This window comes from Mytilus californianus, unplaced genomic scaffold (genome assembly GCF_021869535.1).
Source record: "Mytilus californianus isolate M0D057914Y unplaced genomic scaffold, xbMytCali1.0.p SCAF_8, whole genome shotgun sequence".
Classification (NCBI taxonomy): Eukaryota; Metazoa; Mollusca; class Bivalvia; order Mytilida; family Mytilidae; genus Mytilus; species Mytilus californianus.
The window spans coordinates 88,833,334-88,851,183 of NW_026262734.1; the positions used below are offsets into that span (position 1 = coordinate 88,833,334).

General features: G+C 32.3%; 1 protein-coding gene and 1 long non-coding RNA gene across 3 annotated transcripts in view; one reads left to right on the forward strand and one right to left on the reverse strand.

Moving 5' to 3' along the window:
* The window catches only part of LOC127711718 (uncharacterized), a 66,620-nt gene extending 62,680 nt beyond the window's left edge, over positions 1-3,940 (reverse strand). Inside the window, exon 1 of one of the 2 annotated variants that reach the window (XM_052217829.1) lies at positions 3,668-3,938. In XM_052217829.1, coding sequence (XP_052073789.1) covers positions 3,668-3,701 — 34 coding nt within the window. In that variant the 5' untranslated portion in view covers positions 3,702-3,938. Of the gene's footprint in view, positions 1-3,667 lie in introns of both variants that reach the window. The other variant, XM_052217830.1, reaches the window with a different exon arrangement.
* A 992-nt stretch (positions 3,941-4,932) lies between these two features.
* LOC127711725 (uncharacterized) lies at positions 4,933-5,882 on the forward strand. The gene is made up of 2 exons (XR_007986867.1): positions 4,933-5,126; positions 5,740-5,882. It is a non-coding gene; the product is annotated as an uncharacterized LOC127711725 (long non-coding RNA).
* Positions 5,883-17,850: the final 11,968 nt, after the last annotated feature.

Consider the following 17,850-nt stretch of genomic DNA (forward strand, 5'->3'; position numbering starts at 1 on the left):
TATGTCTGGAAGTTACAAAAATGCTTATTTTTGGCCCCTTTTGGCCCCTAATTCCTTAACTAATGGTACCATTACCCCCAATATCAATCCCCACCTTCCTTTTGTGGTATTGAACCTTATGGTAAAATTTCATTTAGATCCATACACTTAAACTTAAGTTAGAGTGCGAAAACTAATGTGTCTTCGGACGACGACGCTGGACGACGACGACGACGACGCCAACGTCATACCAATATACGACCACAAAATTTTTTTTGCGGTCGTATAAAAAGGAGTAAATCATGATAAAAACGTTGATGACGTCACAGTCACATGACTAAATTATGTCTATGAGCTGATAGACAAAACACTTTCAGCCAATCAGAATACGTGTTACATCCAAAATTAAATTATAGAAAAATATCATAAATCATGAAAATCTACGAAGCATAAGTGTCATGAGTGTGGAAATAGAATGTCGTCAAGAAATATCCTACTGAACCATTTAACAATAGTCAACTGTTTTACTGACATCCACTCTGGGCATTGAACCTTTCTTTTTCAATTATCATTTTGGTGTTTTGTTTTAATTAATTCAAATTTCTTAAATATTTCAAAATATTTTTAATGATTGTGTTTTTTTTCTTATTTATACGTTCTTACATTACAACATGTACAATAGCAGGGTATATCAATTATCATATGTGCTGTCCCTCTATACATGCTATACATGCTATAGAACTATTTGGAAAATAAGATTAGATGGGCAGCACATATTTATTACTGTAATTGTAAGATCGTATAAATAGGAGCAAAAACACAACATTTAAAGGGGCACTAGCTACGAGATATATAAAAAAATTTCTTGTTCAATCATTAATGAAAGTGAAATAGTGAAATAATAATTCGCTTTTAGCAGCAATGTATGGTTTAATTTTGTCAAAATAAGCTAAGAAACATTGATGATGAATTATTCACTTGCAAGTGAATAATTCGACCTCATTCAATCAGTATTCATGTGACCTTCTATTCAATTTAACCCTTTAGCTAGAGATTGATTACGCATGAATTAGGCATGTTCAGTTATTAAAAGGAAAAGAATGTCAACATTGAAAGTGAAACAAAGGTAAATCATTTGATTGACTGATTCGATCCGCAAAAACTCATTCTTATACAGGTAAAAACGATGATTAACATATTTTTAACCTATAATATGGAATTACCGGTAAACAGACCTAGAAAAATCCAATTGCACGAGTTTGCTATCTATTTATATCTATATTTATGTCTATATCGCTTATATGACCGTCAGCAGTCTTCGGAGGTCAACTCATGATCAATAGTTAATTAGATGGTGTCTAGACTAAAATACACACTAAACGATGATACATATTATCGAGCCCATGTCTTGTAAATTGTTTATTTTAGACTTTTTATAATTTGGATATACGTTTTAGTATGTTATAAATCAAATATGAGAATTTGAGTCAAATCGGTGAACATGAATTTGACAGCCAATGCACCTTTAAGTGAGTTTTCACTTAGGGATGAAAAGGTTGATACGATTGGACACTTTAAATTGACTCAAGAAAAAGCTGAATAACAGATACACCAAAATACAGACAATATGTCATTAATTAAGATAAAAGGTTTCAGAGAGTAATTTGTGCCGATTTTGGGTTTAAGAACAAGCTATGTGAGCCTGCGGTGGAAGTGGAATTTAATTGGAATATGTACCTTAAAGTTTATGGTCTATTAATGTACACATATGGTCTGGCCTGTTTATACCCAAACAACTCTATACTCATAAGGTATGTCTAAATGCATGGTCATGACCATACATGTAGGGTCAAAATACTCATATGGTTTGGAACATATACATGTTTTAGAACAATATGAAAAGTTATTTCTGAATCTCCTATGGCCAAAATGCCTCTGGCCGAACTGGCCGAAACGTCTGAAAAGCCAGCTTCTCAGTCAAGTCTTCTTCTTCTTCCATATACTGCCCACATTCAACATGATGAATATTCTGGCAAGCTGCGCATGATTAAAAACAGGTTAAAAACAGGATAAAAACAAATTGTTCTGTTGATTTAGTTTGTGGTTTTGGTGACTTGAGACTTGAATATCTCAAGAGACTTTGCTGTGGCGGTATCTGGTGGCAGTTTGTTCCAATCCTTGACGGTGTTTATGAAGAAGGACCATTTCCTACAGTCTTTGGTGGCTGGCTGTAATAGGTAAGTATGTTGTCCTGTCCGGTTTGAGCTTCTTGTTGGTTTTTGTAGATATTTATTCTTGTCTATGGCTACAAGGTCGTTTGTTATTTTGTAACACATGATGAGTCGTGCTTCTTTTCGTCTTGTTTGTAAGCTTTTCCATCCTAATTCATTTATCATGTTGCTGACACTTGATCTATTTCTATGTCAGCTGGTTACATATCGTGCAGCTCTTCTTTGTACCTTTTCAATTTTATCTATGTGGTTTTGCTGGTACGGGTCCCATACTGTCGTGGCGTATTCCATTTGCGGTCTTACTAATATTTTATAGGCATGCTCTTTGATGGATTTTGAGCTAATGTGGAGGTTTCGATGTAGGATCAAGTGTCACAGATTCCCAAGGTAATTTACAGCAGAATGCATTGAGTGTGTAGGTAAAGGTAATATCTTTGGTTAGCTTGCTTGCTAGCTGAACCGTGAAGTCATTATTAGGTTAGGTAAACTACCCTCCTTTAAGGTTCATCATAACAAATGGACAAATATGGCCGTATTTTCACCTCAAAAACTACTCTGTGTACAGACTTACCTGTGCAGTTTGGAAAGTTTTAAGGCCTGGCATCCACTAGATATATAAAAGTTAAATCTATTTTGCATATCAGAAAGATAAAAAAAAATTTTGAATATGATGGGCATTTTTTTTCCTTCCTGCAGAAGGTGTAAAAATAAACAAACACCTGAATTGCATTTGATACTGTCCACTCAGTTACTACCTTTAACTCACCTATAGATGTGTAGATATCTATTGTCCATGCCAATCAAGGACAATCAATACAATACAAATCAGTTGTTACCTGAGATGGAGCATCTCAAAGTTATATCCCAACTTAGTTTATTTTTACACCTTCAGCAGGAACGGAAAAGAATGCCCATCATAATCCAAAAAAGATTTTATATTTCTGATATGCAAAATAAATTTAACTTTTATACATCTAGTGGATGCCAGGCCTTAAAACTTTCCAAACTGCACAGGTAAGCCTGTACACAGAGTAGTTTTTGAGGTGAAAATACGGCCATATTTGTCCATTTGTTATGATGAACCTTAAGAGTAGACTAGTCCGACAGATAACCAATCTATTTATCTGTAGCCAGTGTAGGACTAGACTACTCCGAAAGGAGGGTAGTATACCTAACCTTATAATAACTTCACGGTTCAGCTAACAAGCAAGCTAACCAAAGATTATATACCTCCAACTACACACTCAATGCGTTCTGCTGTAATGTTTTATATATTTCTGCCTCTGCCCTGGTTTTGTATTTTCGATTTGTGCTGTTTCTTTTAAAATTACAAAATTTTGTAATTTTAAATCGGACCAGGAACATATATATTGACGTTTGATATACTGTTCCCAGATAGGACTTGGTTCCGCAACCATTATACATATAGATAAAATGTTTCCTTTTGTTTGATTTACCTTTACTTCTTGTGCCTGCATTCAAACTTGCCATTTCTATTCGGTTTCACTTTGTGAGACCGATGACACTGGCTAAAAGATCAGGGTACGGCAGCGGTGCACTTTCCCAGAACCATTACTTGTGCAGAACCGGAGTACGTTCTCAGAACCAATATAAGTCTTGCGCAGATATGTCTTTGATTGACATCTCACTCCCGTAAAATTAAGACAGATAACAACGACCCTGAAAGAAAACATTAAAGTTGTTTGCATTAACAGAGCCGGCGTAATAAAAATGTCTACGTGGTGATTACTTTACCATGTGAGGTTATATTAGCTATAAATTAAAATTTTATATGAATTACAAATTAGTATTTAAGTGAAATAAGCAGCCGACAAACGATTGTAATTTTACAAATATAGATTTAAGTTAATTAGAAAAACAGGAGATGATGTAAAAACATCAGAGATAGATAACCCCAACATTAAATAGGTCAATTTCAATATGATATAGCTCTCTTATTTTTATCAAAATACATAATATGTATTTATACCCCACACTAGCTGACACGAATGATACATGAAACAACCGTTCGATATCGTGTTAAAACAAATATTTATTTTTTTCAAGTTGCAACAACCGTGACAATATTTAAAGGAATCCCCTCCCAACTCAACCAAAAGAAAGATTAATAAGTCAGTTCTTTAGAGACGTTACACATTTGATAATGTGTACGAAGATAAGTTTTGATGTTAAGATTTTACTAATATAAACAATCCTTTAGTCCTATCAGTGTCTGTATCTTTGTCACTGCCCCCTAGGGAACCTTAATTGGAACAAACACACATTGTATTGTATTGTATAATGTATTGTGTAGTGTATATTTTATAATTTACTCAGTACAAGATTTAGAGTATTCTTCAACAGTTTGCGAATTTGCGAGCGATGCCCCCGGAAATGAAAGTAGTGATTTTTATTTCATTTTTTTTCAAATTGCCATTGGGTCACTTCCAAATATTCATTTCATGAATATGTTTCTTTTGAATTTCTTTCAGTATCTTCTCACCTTCTCTTCCAATTCCTTTCAGGGGCTTTTCCGTGTTGTCCCCTGAACTAACAGTAGAAAATATTTTTTTTACAATTTTAATGTCAATGGATACCACAGCTAGGTGACATTGAGTTTTACCCCAATCCCAATAAAAGTGTGCATTATTCAATCAATGAAAATTATTCAAACAACATTTTGTGTAGCCGAGCTAATTTTTTACATATAATTCATTAACACTGAGACTACTATAACACAGAGATTGGTCACTTCCCGTACTGACCAGTCAAATAGTAATTAATTGTAAGTCTTCGATCACGTGACTCGGCACGTGACTCGCAATGATTGACAAGAAGGATTCGACCGCCATTTTTGACAGCTAAAGAGAAAATAATAATTAACAAATGTGGATTTATAAAGAGTGTTATGTTCCGGTAAGTGTGAATATAAGATTTGACATGTTCATAAATGTTGGTTTATAAGCACTTTAAATAAAATAAGTGCAGTTATAGACTTGAATTTACCGACCAAACCGGAAAGTAACCTCGAGTTATTACCAGTCCGTGGGACAGGGTCAATGAGCAACTCACCCATAACTTACATTCAGATGAACAATCTGTTTTCCGGATAATGTATGTGCAAGCCTTAGTAATTAACCGATGTAATGATGTAAAATTTGTAATTATATGAAATTCCAATTTTTCTGTATCAGTAAGTTCCCGCTGCAGAACTGAGAAACACACGAGACAAGTTTCACACACACAACATGAGGTTTGATAGGTGAATTTGTATTGTTAGTGAAAGAAATTTAGATTTATATTTGGTTCCCTTGATAATATATATGCTAGTATAATAATATTATGCAATGAAAATGTGTCACCATGTGAAATACCAGTACATCATGAGTTCCTAAATAGACTTTTTTTTTTAAATAATTCACCCAAACATGATGTAAAAAGTACATGCACCATAAAATTAATGAATTGCCTATGCTATAAACTTGACAAAGATTATTTCTTTTTATTTATAATATATTCTTTATTGTAGGAACACCCCCAGAAAGAAATCACGCATTAGAAGAAGGGAGAAGTACTACAGGAGAAAATGACTTTTTTTAGTAATTTTTTTTTAATTTCATTGAATTTGTCATGCTTGTCTTACATGGAGAAATAAATATTTAAGTCTTTGAATATACAGTTTTATTATTATATACATTAAAACTAAGACAGGAATGCAGAAATTCACTAACACGCTCAGTTTGGATAACAGTTCAATGAAAGAAAAAAAAAAGTAACCACACATCTTTATATATTAAAGGAATAGCCACTTGAAGCAAACTTTAAGGAGATTTTTATATTTTTTTGCTAATGATCATCAGACAACTCCTTTAGTCCAAATGAAGTTCAATGAAGTGGATGTAAGTTATTGGAATGCACTGTAATTACCTTCAACAATGAGAAAACATATACCGTGCAGTCAGCTTCAAAGGTCCCCGACATGGAAAATATATAACAATTCACTAGAGAAAACGAAGTGTCTACAATAACAAAGCAATTTACGAAAATTCAAATATGACGGACATGAACCAACAGCAACCACTGAATTACAGGCTCCTGACTTGAGACGGGCACATAAAGAATGTGACAATGTTAAATATTTTTAGGCGCTCGTCACCACCACTGGCATGGGACATTGGTGTAACGACATAACATAAAAACAAACTTTAAACATAATTTGAAAATAGTTCATTTCGGTTTAATCAGGCTGACTGTACATGAAATATTTGCCATTGACAAGCAGTTGTGAATCGAAGTTGAATTTACAGAAAGGTGACATCAATATATGCTATCATATTTAACATTATTGTTTAGATCTGACATTGCTACGTATTTATACATTCCACATTATTTTGGCTTCTCAGAATTTTCACATGGTAAACTGTCAGCAGTTACCCAACAAAAAAATGTTATAGGGAACCTATTTACAAAGCATCATGCCGACAACAATTAACATGGTTTGTCACCAAACATTGAACAAGCACATTTATATTTGCTGTGGCTAAAAAAACTAAAGCAAATCACAACTCTTTTCATCTGAGTTGCTCAATAATTAGGGTTACAAAAAGCATAGCGATATAACTAAAACATACGACACTTTAACAATAGACAAAAACTTTACGGCTCTGTATTGAAGCACAAAATTTCTTGTCTTGGATTTTGAAAGAGGGCACATATTTCTGGTGTTGAAAAAATGTCATCGTAATTTACACTTATGTGGTTCTATTTATGTTAACATAGAGATAATTTGATTATTCAGTCACGTAATTTTGAAGCTTCTTCGTTCTGATTTACATGTACTTGCGGTTGATGCTTCTTTTGGAGTTTTTGTAGTTTTTGCAGTCTTTGCAGCAGGGACGTATAGTCATCCTCCGATTCAATATCTGATGCAGTATATTCACCACGAAAAAGATCAAGATTGAGATCACTATCATCCCAAGATAAAAAATCAATGTTACTGGACATTGTGAATTGAAAAATGAAAATGCCGGCGATATTTTGGGAACATATATATAATTTGTAGGGCTTATGTTTGCTTTATGTATCCATTGCAGTTATAACCTCTTTGCTGATCTGTTACGTAAGGAAATTACTCATTTACCTTTAATGAAATTTTTTCTCTCTTCTGTGATCGCCGCTTACTACATTGTTTGCAAAAACTTGACCTAATTATCAGACGGAAATTTTAAAAAAGTGTGGGGGGGGGGGTTGGAACTTGTTTGAAAAAAAAATTACGTTGGATAATCTGAATGAGGGTCTGGATGGGGGTTCTTTATTTCTATAATTTCTATGTCATTTTTCTCTATTCTTTAAATCTTAATAACTTATTATTTTCTCTTCTCTATTCTTTATTTGTCGGTCCATTTTTCTCCATTCTATACTTTTTTTGCCCCTATTTCTCCATTCTATAAAACCCCATCCACACCCTCCTGAATCCTACCACAAGTGCACCGACGATATTTGACAAGGTTTACTACAATAAACATGTATATTGGGCACTCAGCAGTGAAATACCTTACAAGTATAGAATAAAAGTTTACTGCAATAAACGGAGCCTCGTGTACCTTGGGCACCCAGCTGTGAAATAAAATTCATCTCCTTTGCTTTTGAAACTACCTGTCTTTACAGGTAAAATATTTGTATATTAGATACAATTAACGGACGTGTAGCAAAACAATGTAACTGTAAGATTGATAAGATTTATAAATCACATTCACATTTTCAAGAGTGGCCGCATAATAACAAACTATTAACAAATTATTAATGATTAAAAACAAAAATTTAAATATGAATAGAGATAACTGCATTTGAAAGATAAAAACTATATTCTTTTTTTTTTGTGATTAATTCAATTTTGTTTTTAAATTATTTTTGAAAGAAAAATAATAATATCCGATACTGTTAAAATAACGTAGCTAACTACCGGAGACTCAGATAATCCGATAAATCTATAGTGACCAATCTCTGTGTTATAGTAGTCTCAGATTAACATATCAAACGGTAAGGAAAGAAGCGATATAACGTATAAATATAATTTTAGTTATACTGATCATATGTGTAAAACAGTTGCTTGGATTAGAATACTTTTATCTATTTGTGAGAAAAAATGTTGGTTCTGACAAGGCTTACTTGTTTTTACTGTATATAACGAAAAGTTGTAGCAGGTCACTACCTAAAGTCTTCATAAAAAGACAACTATTCAAAAAAAGTATTGACGTATTTACTTAAAATAACGATTTGTTCCCGAGGAGGAAACGACAAAAAGTCTACATAGAAATTTTGGTTCTGACAAGGTATAATAATTCTTGATTTTCAAAGTTATTCTGAAAAGGTATATGAGAAAGTCTGCATAGAAAGAAAATTATTCCGAAAAGGTATTGTTATATTTTCTGGAACAAACGGTCTGTTCCGAGAAGGTAACGATCTTAAGTATAAATAAAAAGTTATGATAAGGTATTGTTTTTAGTTTAAATAACAGTTCGTTTTGTGGAGACTACACTTTAAACATTAGTTAATAACATTTGGTTCTGACAAGGTACTGAGGAGGTAACGATATTAAGTCTACAGCACATAGAAATTTTGGTTTTTACTGTAAATAACTGTTGTTTCTGAGGAGGCACCGACATAAAGTTTTCTTAGAAAATTTGGTTCTGACAAGGTACTTATGTTTTTACTGTAAATTAAGGTTGGTTCTGAGGAGGTACCGATATAAAGTTTACTTATAAAATATAGTTCTGACAAGGTATTGTTGTTTTTACTGTAAATAAAGGTTGGTTCTGAGGAGGTACCGACATAAAGTTTATTGGGAAAATTTAGTTCTGACCAGGTATTGTTCTTTTTACTGTAAATAAAGGTTGGTTCTGAGAAGGTATCGACATAAAGCTTAGTTATAAAATTTGGTTCTGACAAAGTACTTATGTTATACTGTAAATAACGGTTGGTTCTGAAGATTTACCAACATAAAGTTTAGTTATAAAATTTGGTTCTGACAAGGTACTTATGTTTTTACTGTAAATAAAGATTGGTTCTGAGGAGGTACCAACATAAAGTTTACTTATACAATTTAGTTCTGACAAGGTATGGTTGTTTTTACTGTAAATAACGGTTGGTTCTGAGGAGGTTTCGACATAAAATTTACTTACAAAATTTGTTTCTGACAAGGTATTATTGTTTTTACTGTAAATAAAGGTTGGTTCTGAGGAGGTACCGACATAAAGTTTACTTAGGAAATTTAGTTCTGACAAGGTATGGTTGTTTTTACTATAAATAAAGACTGGTTCTGAGGATGTACCGTCATAAAGTTTATTGAGAAAATTTAGTTCTGACCAGGTTTGGTTGTTTTTACTGAAAATAACGGTTGGTTCTGAGGAGGTACCGACATAAAATCTACTTTAAAAAATTTAGTTCTGACAAGGTATGGTTCTTTTTACTGTAAATAAAGATTGGTTCTGAGGAGGTACCAACATAAAGTTTACTTATACAATTTAGTTCTGACCTGGTATTGTTGTTTTTACTGTAAATAACGGTTGGTTCTGAGAAGGTACCGACATAAAGTTTACTTAGAAAATTTGGTTCTGACAAGGTACTTATGTTTTTACTGTAAATTAAGGTTGGTTCTGAAGAAATTACGACATAAAGTTTATTGAGAAAATTTAGTTCTGACCAGGTATTGTTGTTTTTACTGTAAATAAAGGTTGGTTCTGAGGAGGTGCCAACATAAAGTTTAATTATAAAATTTGATTCTGACAAGGTATTGGATTTTTTTACTGTAAATAAAGGTTGGTTCTGAGGAGGTACCGACATAAAGCTTAGTTATAAAATTTGGTTCTGACAAGGTATTGTTGTTTTACTGTAGATAACTGTTGGTTCTGAGGATTTACCAACATAACATTTACTTATAAAATTTGGTTCTGACAGGGTATTATTTTTTTTACTGTAAATAAAGGTTGGTTCTGAGGAGGTACCAACATAAAGTTTACTTATAAAATTTGATTCTGACAAGGTATTGGATTTTTTTTAACTGTAAATGAAGGTTGGTTCTAAGGAGGTACCGACATGCAGTTTACTTAGGAAATTTAGTTCTGACAAGGTATGGTTGTTTTTACTATAAATAAAGATTGGTTCTGAGGAGGTACTGTCATAAAGTTTATTGAGAAAATTTAGTTCTGACCAGGTTTGGTTGTTTTTACTGAAAATAACGGTTGGTTCTGAGGAGGTACCGACATAAAATCTACTTTAAACAATTTAGTTCTGACAAGGTATGGTTCTTTTTACTGTAAATAAAGATTGTTTCTGAGGAGGTACCAACATAAAGTTTATTTATACAATTTAATTCTGACCTGGTATTGTTGTTTTTACTGTAAATAACGGTTGGTTCTGAGAAGGTACCGACATATAGTTTACTTTGAAAATTTTGTTCTGACAAGGTACTTATGTTTTTACTGTAAATTAAGGTTGGTTCTGAAGAAATTACGACATAAAGTTTACTTATAAAAATTAGTTCTGACCAGGTATTGTTGTTTTTACTGTAAATAAAGGTTGGTTCTGAGGAGGTACCGACATAAAGTTTATTGAGAAAATTTAGTTCTGACCAGGTATTGTTGTTTTTACTGTAAATAAAGGTTGGTTCTGAGGAGGTACCAACATAAAGTTTACTTATAAAATTTGATTCTGACAAGGTATTGGATATTTTTACTGTAAATAAAGGATGGTTCTGAGGAGGTACCGACATAAAGCTTAGTTATAAAATTTGGTTCTGACAAGGTATTGTTGTTTTACTGTAAATAACTGTTGGTTCTAAGGAATTACCAACATAAAATCTACTTATAAAATTTGGTTCTGACAAGGTATTATTTTTTTACTGTAAATAAAGGTTGGTTCTGAGGAGATACCAACATAAAGTTTACTTATAAAATTTGATTCTGACAAGGTATTGGATTTTTTTAAACTGTAAATAAAGGTTGGTTCTAAGGAGGTACCGACATTAAGTTAATTTACTTAGGAAATTTAGTTCTGACAAGGTATGGTTGTTTTTACTAGAAATAAAGACTGGTTCTGAGGATGTACCGTCATAAAGTTTATTGAGAAAATTTAGTTCTGACCAGGTTTGGTTGTTTTTACTGAAAATAACGGTTGGTTCTGAGGAGGTACCGACATAAAATCTACTTTAAAAAATTTAGTTCTGACAAGGTATGGTTCTTTTTACTGTAAATAAAGATTGGTTCTGAGGAGGTACCAACATAAAGTTTACTTATACAATTTAGTTCTGACCTGGTATTGTTGTTTTTACTGTAAATAACGGTTGGTTCTGAGAAGGTACCGACATAAAGTTTACTTAGAAAATTTGGTTCTGACAAGGTACTTATGTTTTTACTGTAAATTAAGGTTGGTTCTGAAGAAATTACGACATAAAGTTTATTGAGAAAATTTAGTTCTGACCAGGTATTGTTGTTTTTACTGTAAATAAAGGTTGGTTCTGAGGAGGTGCCAACATAAAGTTTAATTATAAAATTTGATTCTGACAAGGTATTGGATTTTTTTACTGTAAATAAAGGTTGGTTCTGAGGAGGTACCGACGTAAAGCTTAGTTATAAAATTTGGTTCTGACAAGGTATTGTTGTTTTACTGTAGATAACTGTTGGTTCTGAGGATTTACCAACATAAAATTTACTTATAAAATTTGGTTCTGACAGGGTATTATTTTTTTTACTGTAAATAAAGGTTGGTTCTGAGGAGGTACCAACATAAAGTTTACTTATAAAATTTGATTCTGACAAGGTATTGGATTTTTTTTAACTGTAAATGAAGGTTGGTTCTAAGGAGGTACCGACATGAAGTTTACTTAGGAAATTTAGTTCTGACAAGGTATGGTTGTTTTTACTATAAATAAAGATTGGTTCTGAGGAGGTACTGTCATAAAGTTTATTGAGAAAATTTAGTTCTGACCAGGTTTGGTTGTTTTTACTGAAAATAACGGTTGGTTCTGAGGAGGTACCGACATAAAATCTACTTTAAACAATTTAGTTCTGACAAGGTATGGTTCTTTTTACTGTAAATAAAGATTGGTTCTGAGGAGGTATTAACATAAAGTTTACTTATACAATTTAGTTCTGACCTGGTATTGTTGTTTTTACTGTAAATAACGGTTGGTTCTGAGAAGGTACCGACATAAAGTTTATTGAGAAAATTTAGTTCTGACCAGGTTTTGTGGTTTTTACTGAAAATAACGGTTGGTTCTGAGGAGGTACCGACATAAAATCTTCTTTAAAAAATTTAGTTCTGACAAGGTATGGTTCTTTTTACTGTAAATAAAGATTGTTTCTGAGGAGGTACCAACATAAAGTTTATTTATACAATTTAATTCTGACCTGGTATTGTTGTTTTTACTGTAAATAACGGTTGGTTCTGAGAAGGTACCGACATATAGTTTACTTTGAAAATTTAGTTCTGACAAGGTACTTATGTTTTTACTGTAAATTAAGGTTGGTTCTGAAGAAATTACGACATAAAGTTTACTTATAAAAATTAGTTCTGACCAGGTATTGTTGTTTTTACTGTAAATAAAGGTTGGTTCTGAGGAGGTACCGACATAAAGTTTATTGAGAAAATTTAGTTCTGACCAGGTATTGTTGTTTTTACTGTAAATAAAGGTTGGTTCTGAGGAGGTACCAACATAAAGTTTACTTATAAAATTTGATTCTGACAAGGTATTGGATTTTTTTACTGTAAATAAAGGATGGTTCTGAGGAGGTACCGACATAAAGCTTAGTTATAAAATTTGGTTCTGACAAGGTATTGTTGTTTTACTGTAAATAACTGTTGGTTCTAAGGAATTACCAACATAAAATCTACTTATAAAATTTGGTTCTGACAAGGTATTATTTTTTTACTGTAAATAAAGGTTGGTTCTGAGGAGATACCAACATAAAGTTTACTTATAAAATTTGATTCTGACAAGGTATTGGATTTTTTTAAACTGTAAATAAAGGTTGGTTCTAAGGAGGTACCGACATTAAGTTAATTTACTTAGGAAATTTAGTTCTGACAAGGTATGGTTGTTTTTACTAGAAATAAAGACTGGTTCTGAGGATGTACCGTCATAAAGTTTATTGAGAAAATTTAGTTCTGACCAGGTTTGGTTGTTTTTACTGAAAATAACGGTTGGTTCTGAGGAGGTACCGACATAAAATCTACTTTAAAAAATTTAGTTCTGACAAGGTATGGTTCTTTTTACTGTAAATAAAGATTGGTTCTGAGGAGGTACCAACATAAAGTTTACTTATACAATTTAGTTCTGACCTGGTATTGTTGTTTTTACTGTAAATAACGGTTGGTTCTGAGAAGGTACCGACATAAAGTTTACTTAGAAAATTTGGTTCTGACAAGGTACTTATGTTTTTACTGTAAATTAAGGTTGGTTCTGAAGAAATTACGACATAAAGTTTATTGAGAAAATTTAGTTCTGACCAGGTATTGTTGTTTTTACTGTAAATAAAGGTTGGTTCTGAGGAGGTGCCAACATAAAGTTTAATTATAAAATTTGATTCTGACAAGGTATTGGATTTTTTTACTGTAAATAAAGGTTGGTTCTGAGGAGGTACCGACATAAAGCTTAGTTATAAAATTTGGTTCTGACAAGGTATTGTTGTTTTACTGTAGATAACTGTTGGTTCTGAGGATTTACCAACATAAAATTTACTTATAAAATTTGGTTCTGACAGGGTATTATTTTTTTTACTGTAAATAAAGGTTGGTTCTGAGGAGGTACCAACATAAAGTTTACTTATAAAATTTGATTCTGACAGGGTATTATTTTTTTTACTGAAAATAACGGTTGGTTCTGAGGAGGTACCGACATAAAATCTACTTTAAACAATTTAGTTCTGACAAGGTATGGTTCTTTTTACTGTAAATAAAGATTGGTTCTGAGGAGGTACCAACATAAAGTTTACTTATACAATTTAGTTCTGACCTGGTATTGTTGTATTTACTGTAAATAACGGTTGGTTCTGAGAAGGTACCGACATAAAGTTTATTGAGAAAATTTAGTTCTGACCAGGTTTGGTGGTTTTTACTGAAAATAACGGTTGGTTCTGAGGAGGTACCGACATAAAATCTTCTTTAAAAAATTTAGTTCTGACAAGGTATGGTTCTTTTTACTGTAAATAAAGATTGTTTCTGAGGAGGTACCAACATAAAGTTTATTTATACAATTTAATTCTGACCTGGTATTGTTGTTTTTACTGTAAATAACGGTTGGTTCTGAGAAGGTACCGACATATAGTTTACTTTGAAAATTTAGTTCTGACAAGGTACTTATGTTTTTACTGTAAATTAAGGTTGGTTCTGAAGAAATTACGACATAAAGTTTACTTAAGAAAATTAGTTCTGACCAGGTATTGTTGTTTTTACTGTAAATAAAGGTTGGTTCTGAGGAGGTACCGACATAAAGTTTATTGAGAAAATTTAGTTCTGACCAGGTATTGTTGTTTTTACTGTAAATAAAGGTTGGTTCTGAGGAGGTACCAACATAGAGTTTATTTATAGAATTTGATTCTGACAAGGTATTATATTTTTTTACTGTAAATAAAGGTTGGTTCTGAGGAGGTACCGACATAAAGCTTAGTTATAAAATTTGGTTCTGACAAGGTACTTATGTTTTTACTGTAAATAAAGATTGGTTCTGAGGAGGTACCAACAAAATGTTTACTTATACAAATTAGTTCTGACCTGGTATTGTTGTTTTTACTGTAAAAATCAGTTGGTTCTGATGAGGTTTCGACATAAAATTTACTTACAAAATTTGATTCTGACAAGGTATTGGAATTTTTTTAACTGTAAATGAAGGTTGGTTCTAAGGAGATACCGACATAAAGTTTACTTAGGAAATTTAGTTCTGACAAGGTATGGTTGTTTTTGGTACCGACATAAAGTTTATTGAGAAAATTTAGTTCTGACCAGGTTTGGTTGTTTTTACTGAAAAAAACGGTTGGTTCTTGGGAGGTACCGACATAAAATGAACTTTAAAAAATTTAGTTCTGACAAGGTATGGTTCTTTTTACTGTAAATAAAGATTGGTTCTGAGGAGGTACCAACATAAAGTTTACTTAAACAATTTAGTTCTGACCTATTATTGTTGTTTTTACTGTAAATAACGGCGGTTGGTTCTGAGGATGTTTTGACAAAAAATTTACTTACAAAATTTGTTTCTGACATGGTATTATTTTTTTTACTGTAAATAAAGGTTGGTTCTGAGGAAGTACCAACATAAAGTTTACTTATAAAATTTGGTTCTGACAAGGTACTTATGTTTTTACTGTAAATTAAGGTTGGTTCTGAGGAGGTACCGACATTAAGTTTACTTAGAAAATTTGATTCTGACAAGGTATTGTTTTTTTTAACTGTAAATGAAGGTTGGTTCTGAGGATATACCGACGTAAAGTTTACTTAGAAATTTTAGTTCTGACCAGGTATGGTTGTTTTTACTGTAAATAACGGTTCGTTCTGAGAAGGTACCGACATAAAGTTTACTTAGAAAATTTGGTTCTGACAAGGTATTGTTTTTTTTTTTAACTGTAAATGAAAGTTGGTTCTGAGGAGGTACCAACGTAAAGTTTACTTAGGAAATTTGGTTCTGACAAGGTATTGTTGTTTTTACTATAAATTAAGATTGGTTCTGAGGAGGTACCGACATAAAGTTTATTGAGAAAATTTAGTTCTGACCAGGTATGGTTGTTTGTTCTGTAAATAAAGATTGGTTCTGAGGAGGTACCAACATAAATTTTACTTAGAAATTTTAGTTCTGACCTGGTATGGTTGTTTCACTGTAAATAACGGTTGGTTCTGAGAAGGTACCCACATAAAGTTTACTTAGAAAATTTGGTTCTGACAAGGTACTTATGTTTTTACTGTAAATTAAGGTTGGTTCTGAAGAAATTACGACATAAAGTTTATTGAGAAAATTTAGTTCTGACCAGGTATTGTTGTTTTTACTGTAAATAAAGGTTGGTTCTGAGGAGGTAACGACATAAAGTTTACTTATAAAAATTGGTTCTAACCAGGTATTGTTTTTTTTTAACTGTAAATGAAAGTTGGTTCTGAGGAGGTACCAACGTAAAGTTTACTTAGGAAATTTGGTTCTGACAAGGTATTGTTGTTTTTACTGTAAATTAAGATTGGTTCTGAGGAGGTACCGACATAAAGTTTATTGAGAAAATTTAGTTCTGACCAGGTATGGTTGTTTGTTCTGTAAATAAAGGTTGGTTCTGAGGACATATCCAGAAATCAACGCCACTTTGCTTATTTGAATATTATACTAAAGAAATCGGATACGGGTCACGGAAATTATATTGAAATGATAGGGAATTTAGAAAAAATGTCTGATTTAACTTTGATTTAAGTGATAGACAGGTTGCCGGGGCAGAAAATAAATATACACAACAATATACACCATTTAAACGAAATATAATGACTGGCGTTGCAAAAATCAAGGTTCCTGAGCTATTTTAAAAGTCGAAGCGAGAGGCTTTTAACATTGCAGTATAAAATACAGGCTAAAATGGCTGAAACGTCAAATTTGCAAACTTCGTGTTGAAAATTGGCTAACAATGTCATTAGAAATACAAGTTGCCGGGGTGAAACTTGAAACTTGAATGTCCAAAGAATAAGCAAGTCCAAACCTTGTATGTGTAGTCGTTGAACTCTAGGTTCCCACGGAAAGTTAAAATGCCTCTATTTCAAGAAGAATAAACTCACGAAAACACGAAAAATTCACTAAATTCGCGTTCATTGTTTTGCTTCTGACCGCCTGACAACTTTACGGAAATACCAGAGTGAGTATAAACAAGGACTCTGTGACGGGCAACTTATAATATCCGTGTTTTAAAGATTTTAATGATATCAAGCCAGTCCAGTTCAAACTATTATCACGTGGTATAATTCTCATTTACATATTATGAATATTAATTAGCAAAAGTACTACTAATTTCTGGCTATGAGGTACCGACATAAAGCTTAGTTATAAAATTTGGTTCTGACAAGGTATTGTTGTTTTACTGTAAATTAAGGTTGGTTCTTAGGAGGTACTGACATAAAGTTTACTTATAAAAACTAGTTCTGACCAGGTATTGTTTTTTTTACTGTAAATAAAAGTTGGTTCTGAGGAGGTACTTATGTTTTTAATGTAAATAAAAATTGGTTCTGAGGAGGTAACGACATAAAGTTTACTTATAAAAATTAGTTCTGACCAGGTATTGTTTTGTTTTTAACTGTAAATGAAAGTTGGTTCTGAGGAGGTACCAACGTAAAGTTTACTTAGGAAATTTGGTTCTGACAAGGTATTGCTGTTTTACTGTAAATTAAGGTTGGTTCTTAGGAGGTACTGACATAAAGTTTACTTATAAAAACTAGTTCTGACCAGGTATTGTTATTTTTACTGTAAATAAAAGTTGGTTCTGAGGAGGTACCGACATAAAGTTTATTGAGAAAATTTTGTTCTGACCAGGTATGGTTGTTTTACTGTAAATAAAGGTTGGTTCTGAGGAGGTACCGGATTGGTTCTGACAAGGTATTGTTGTTTAACTGTAAATAACGGTTGGTTCCA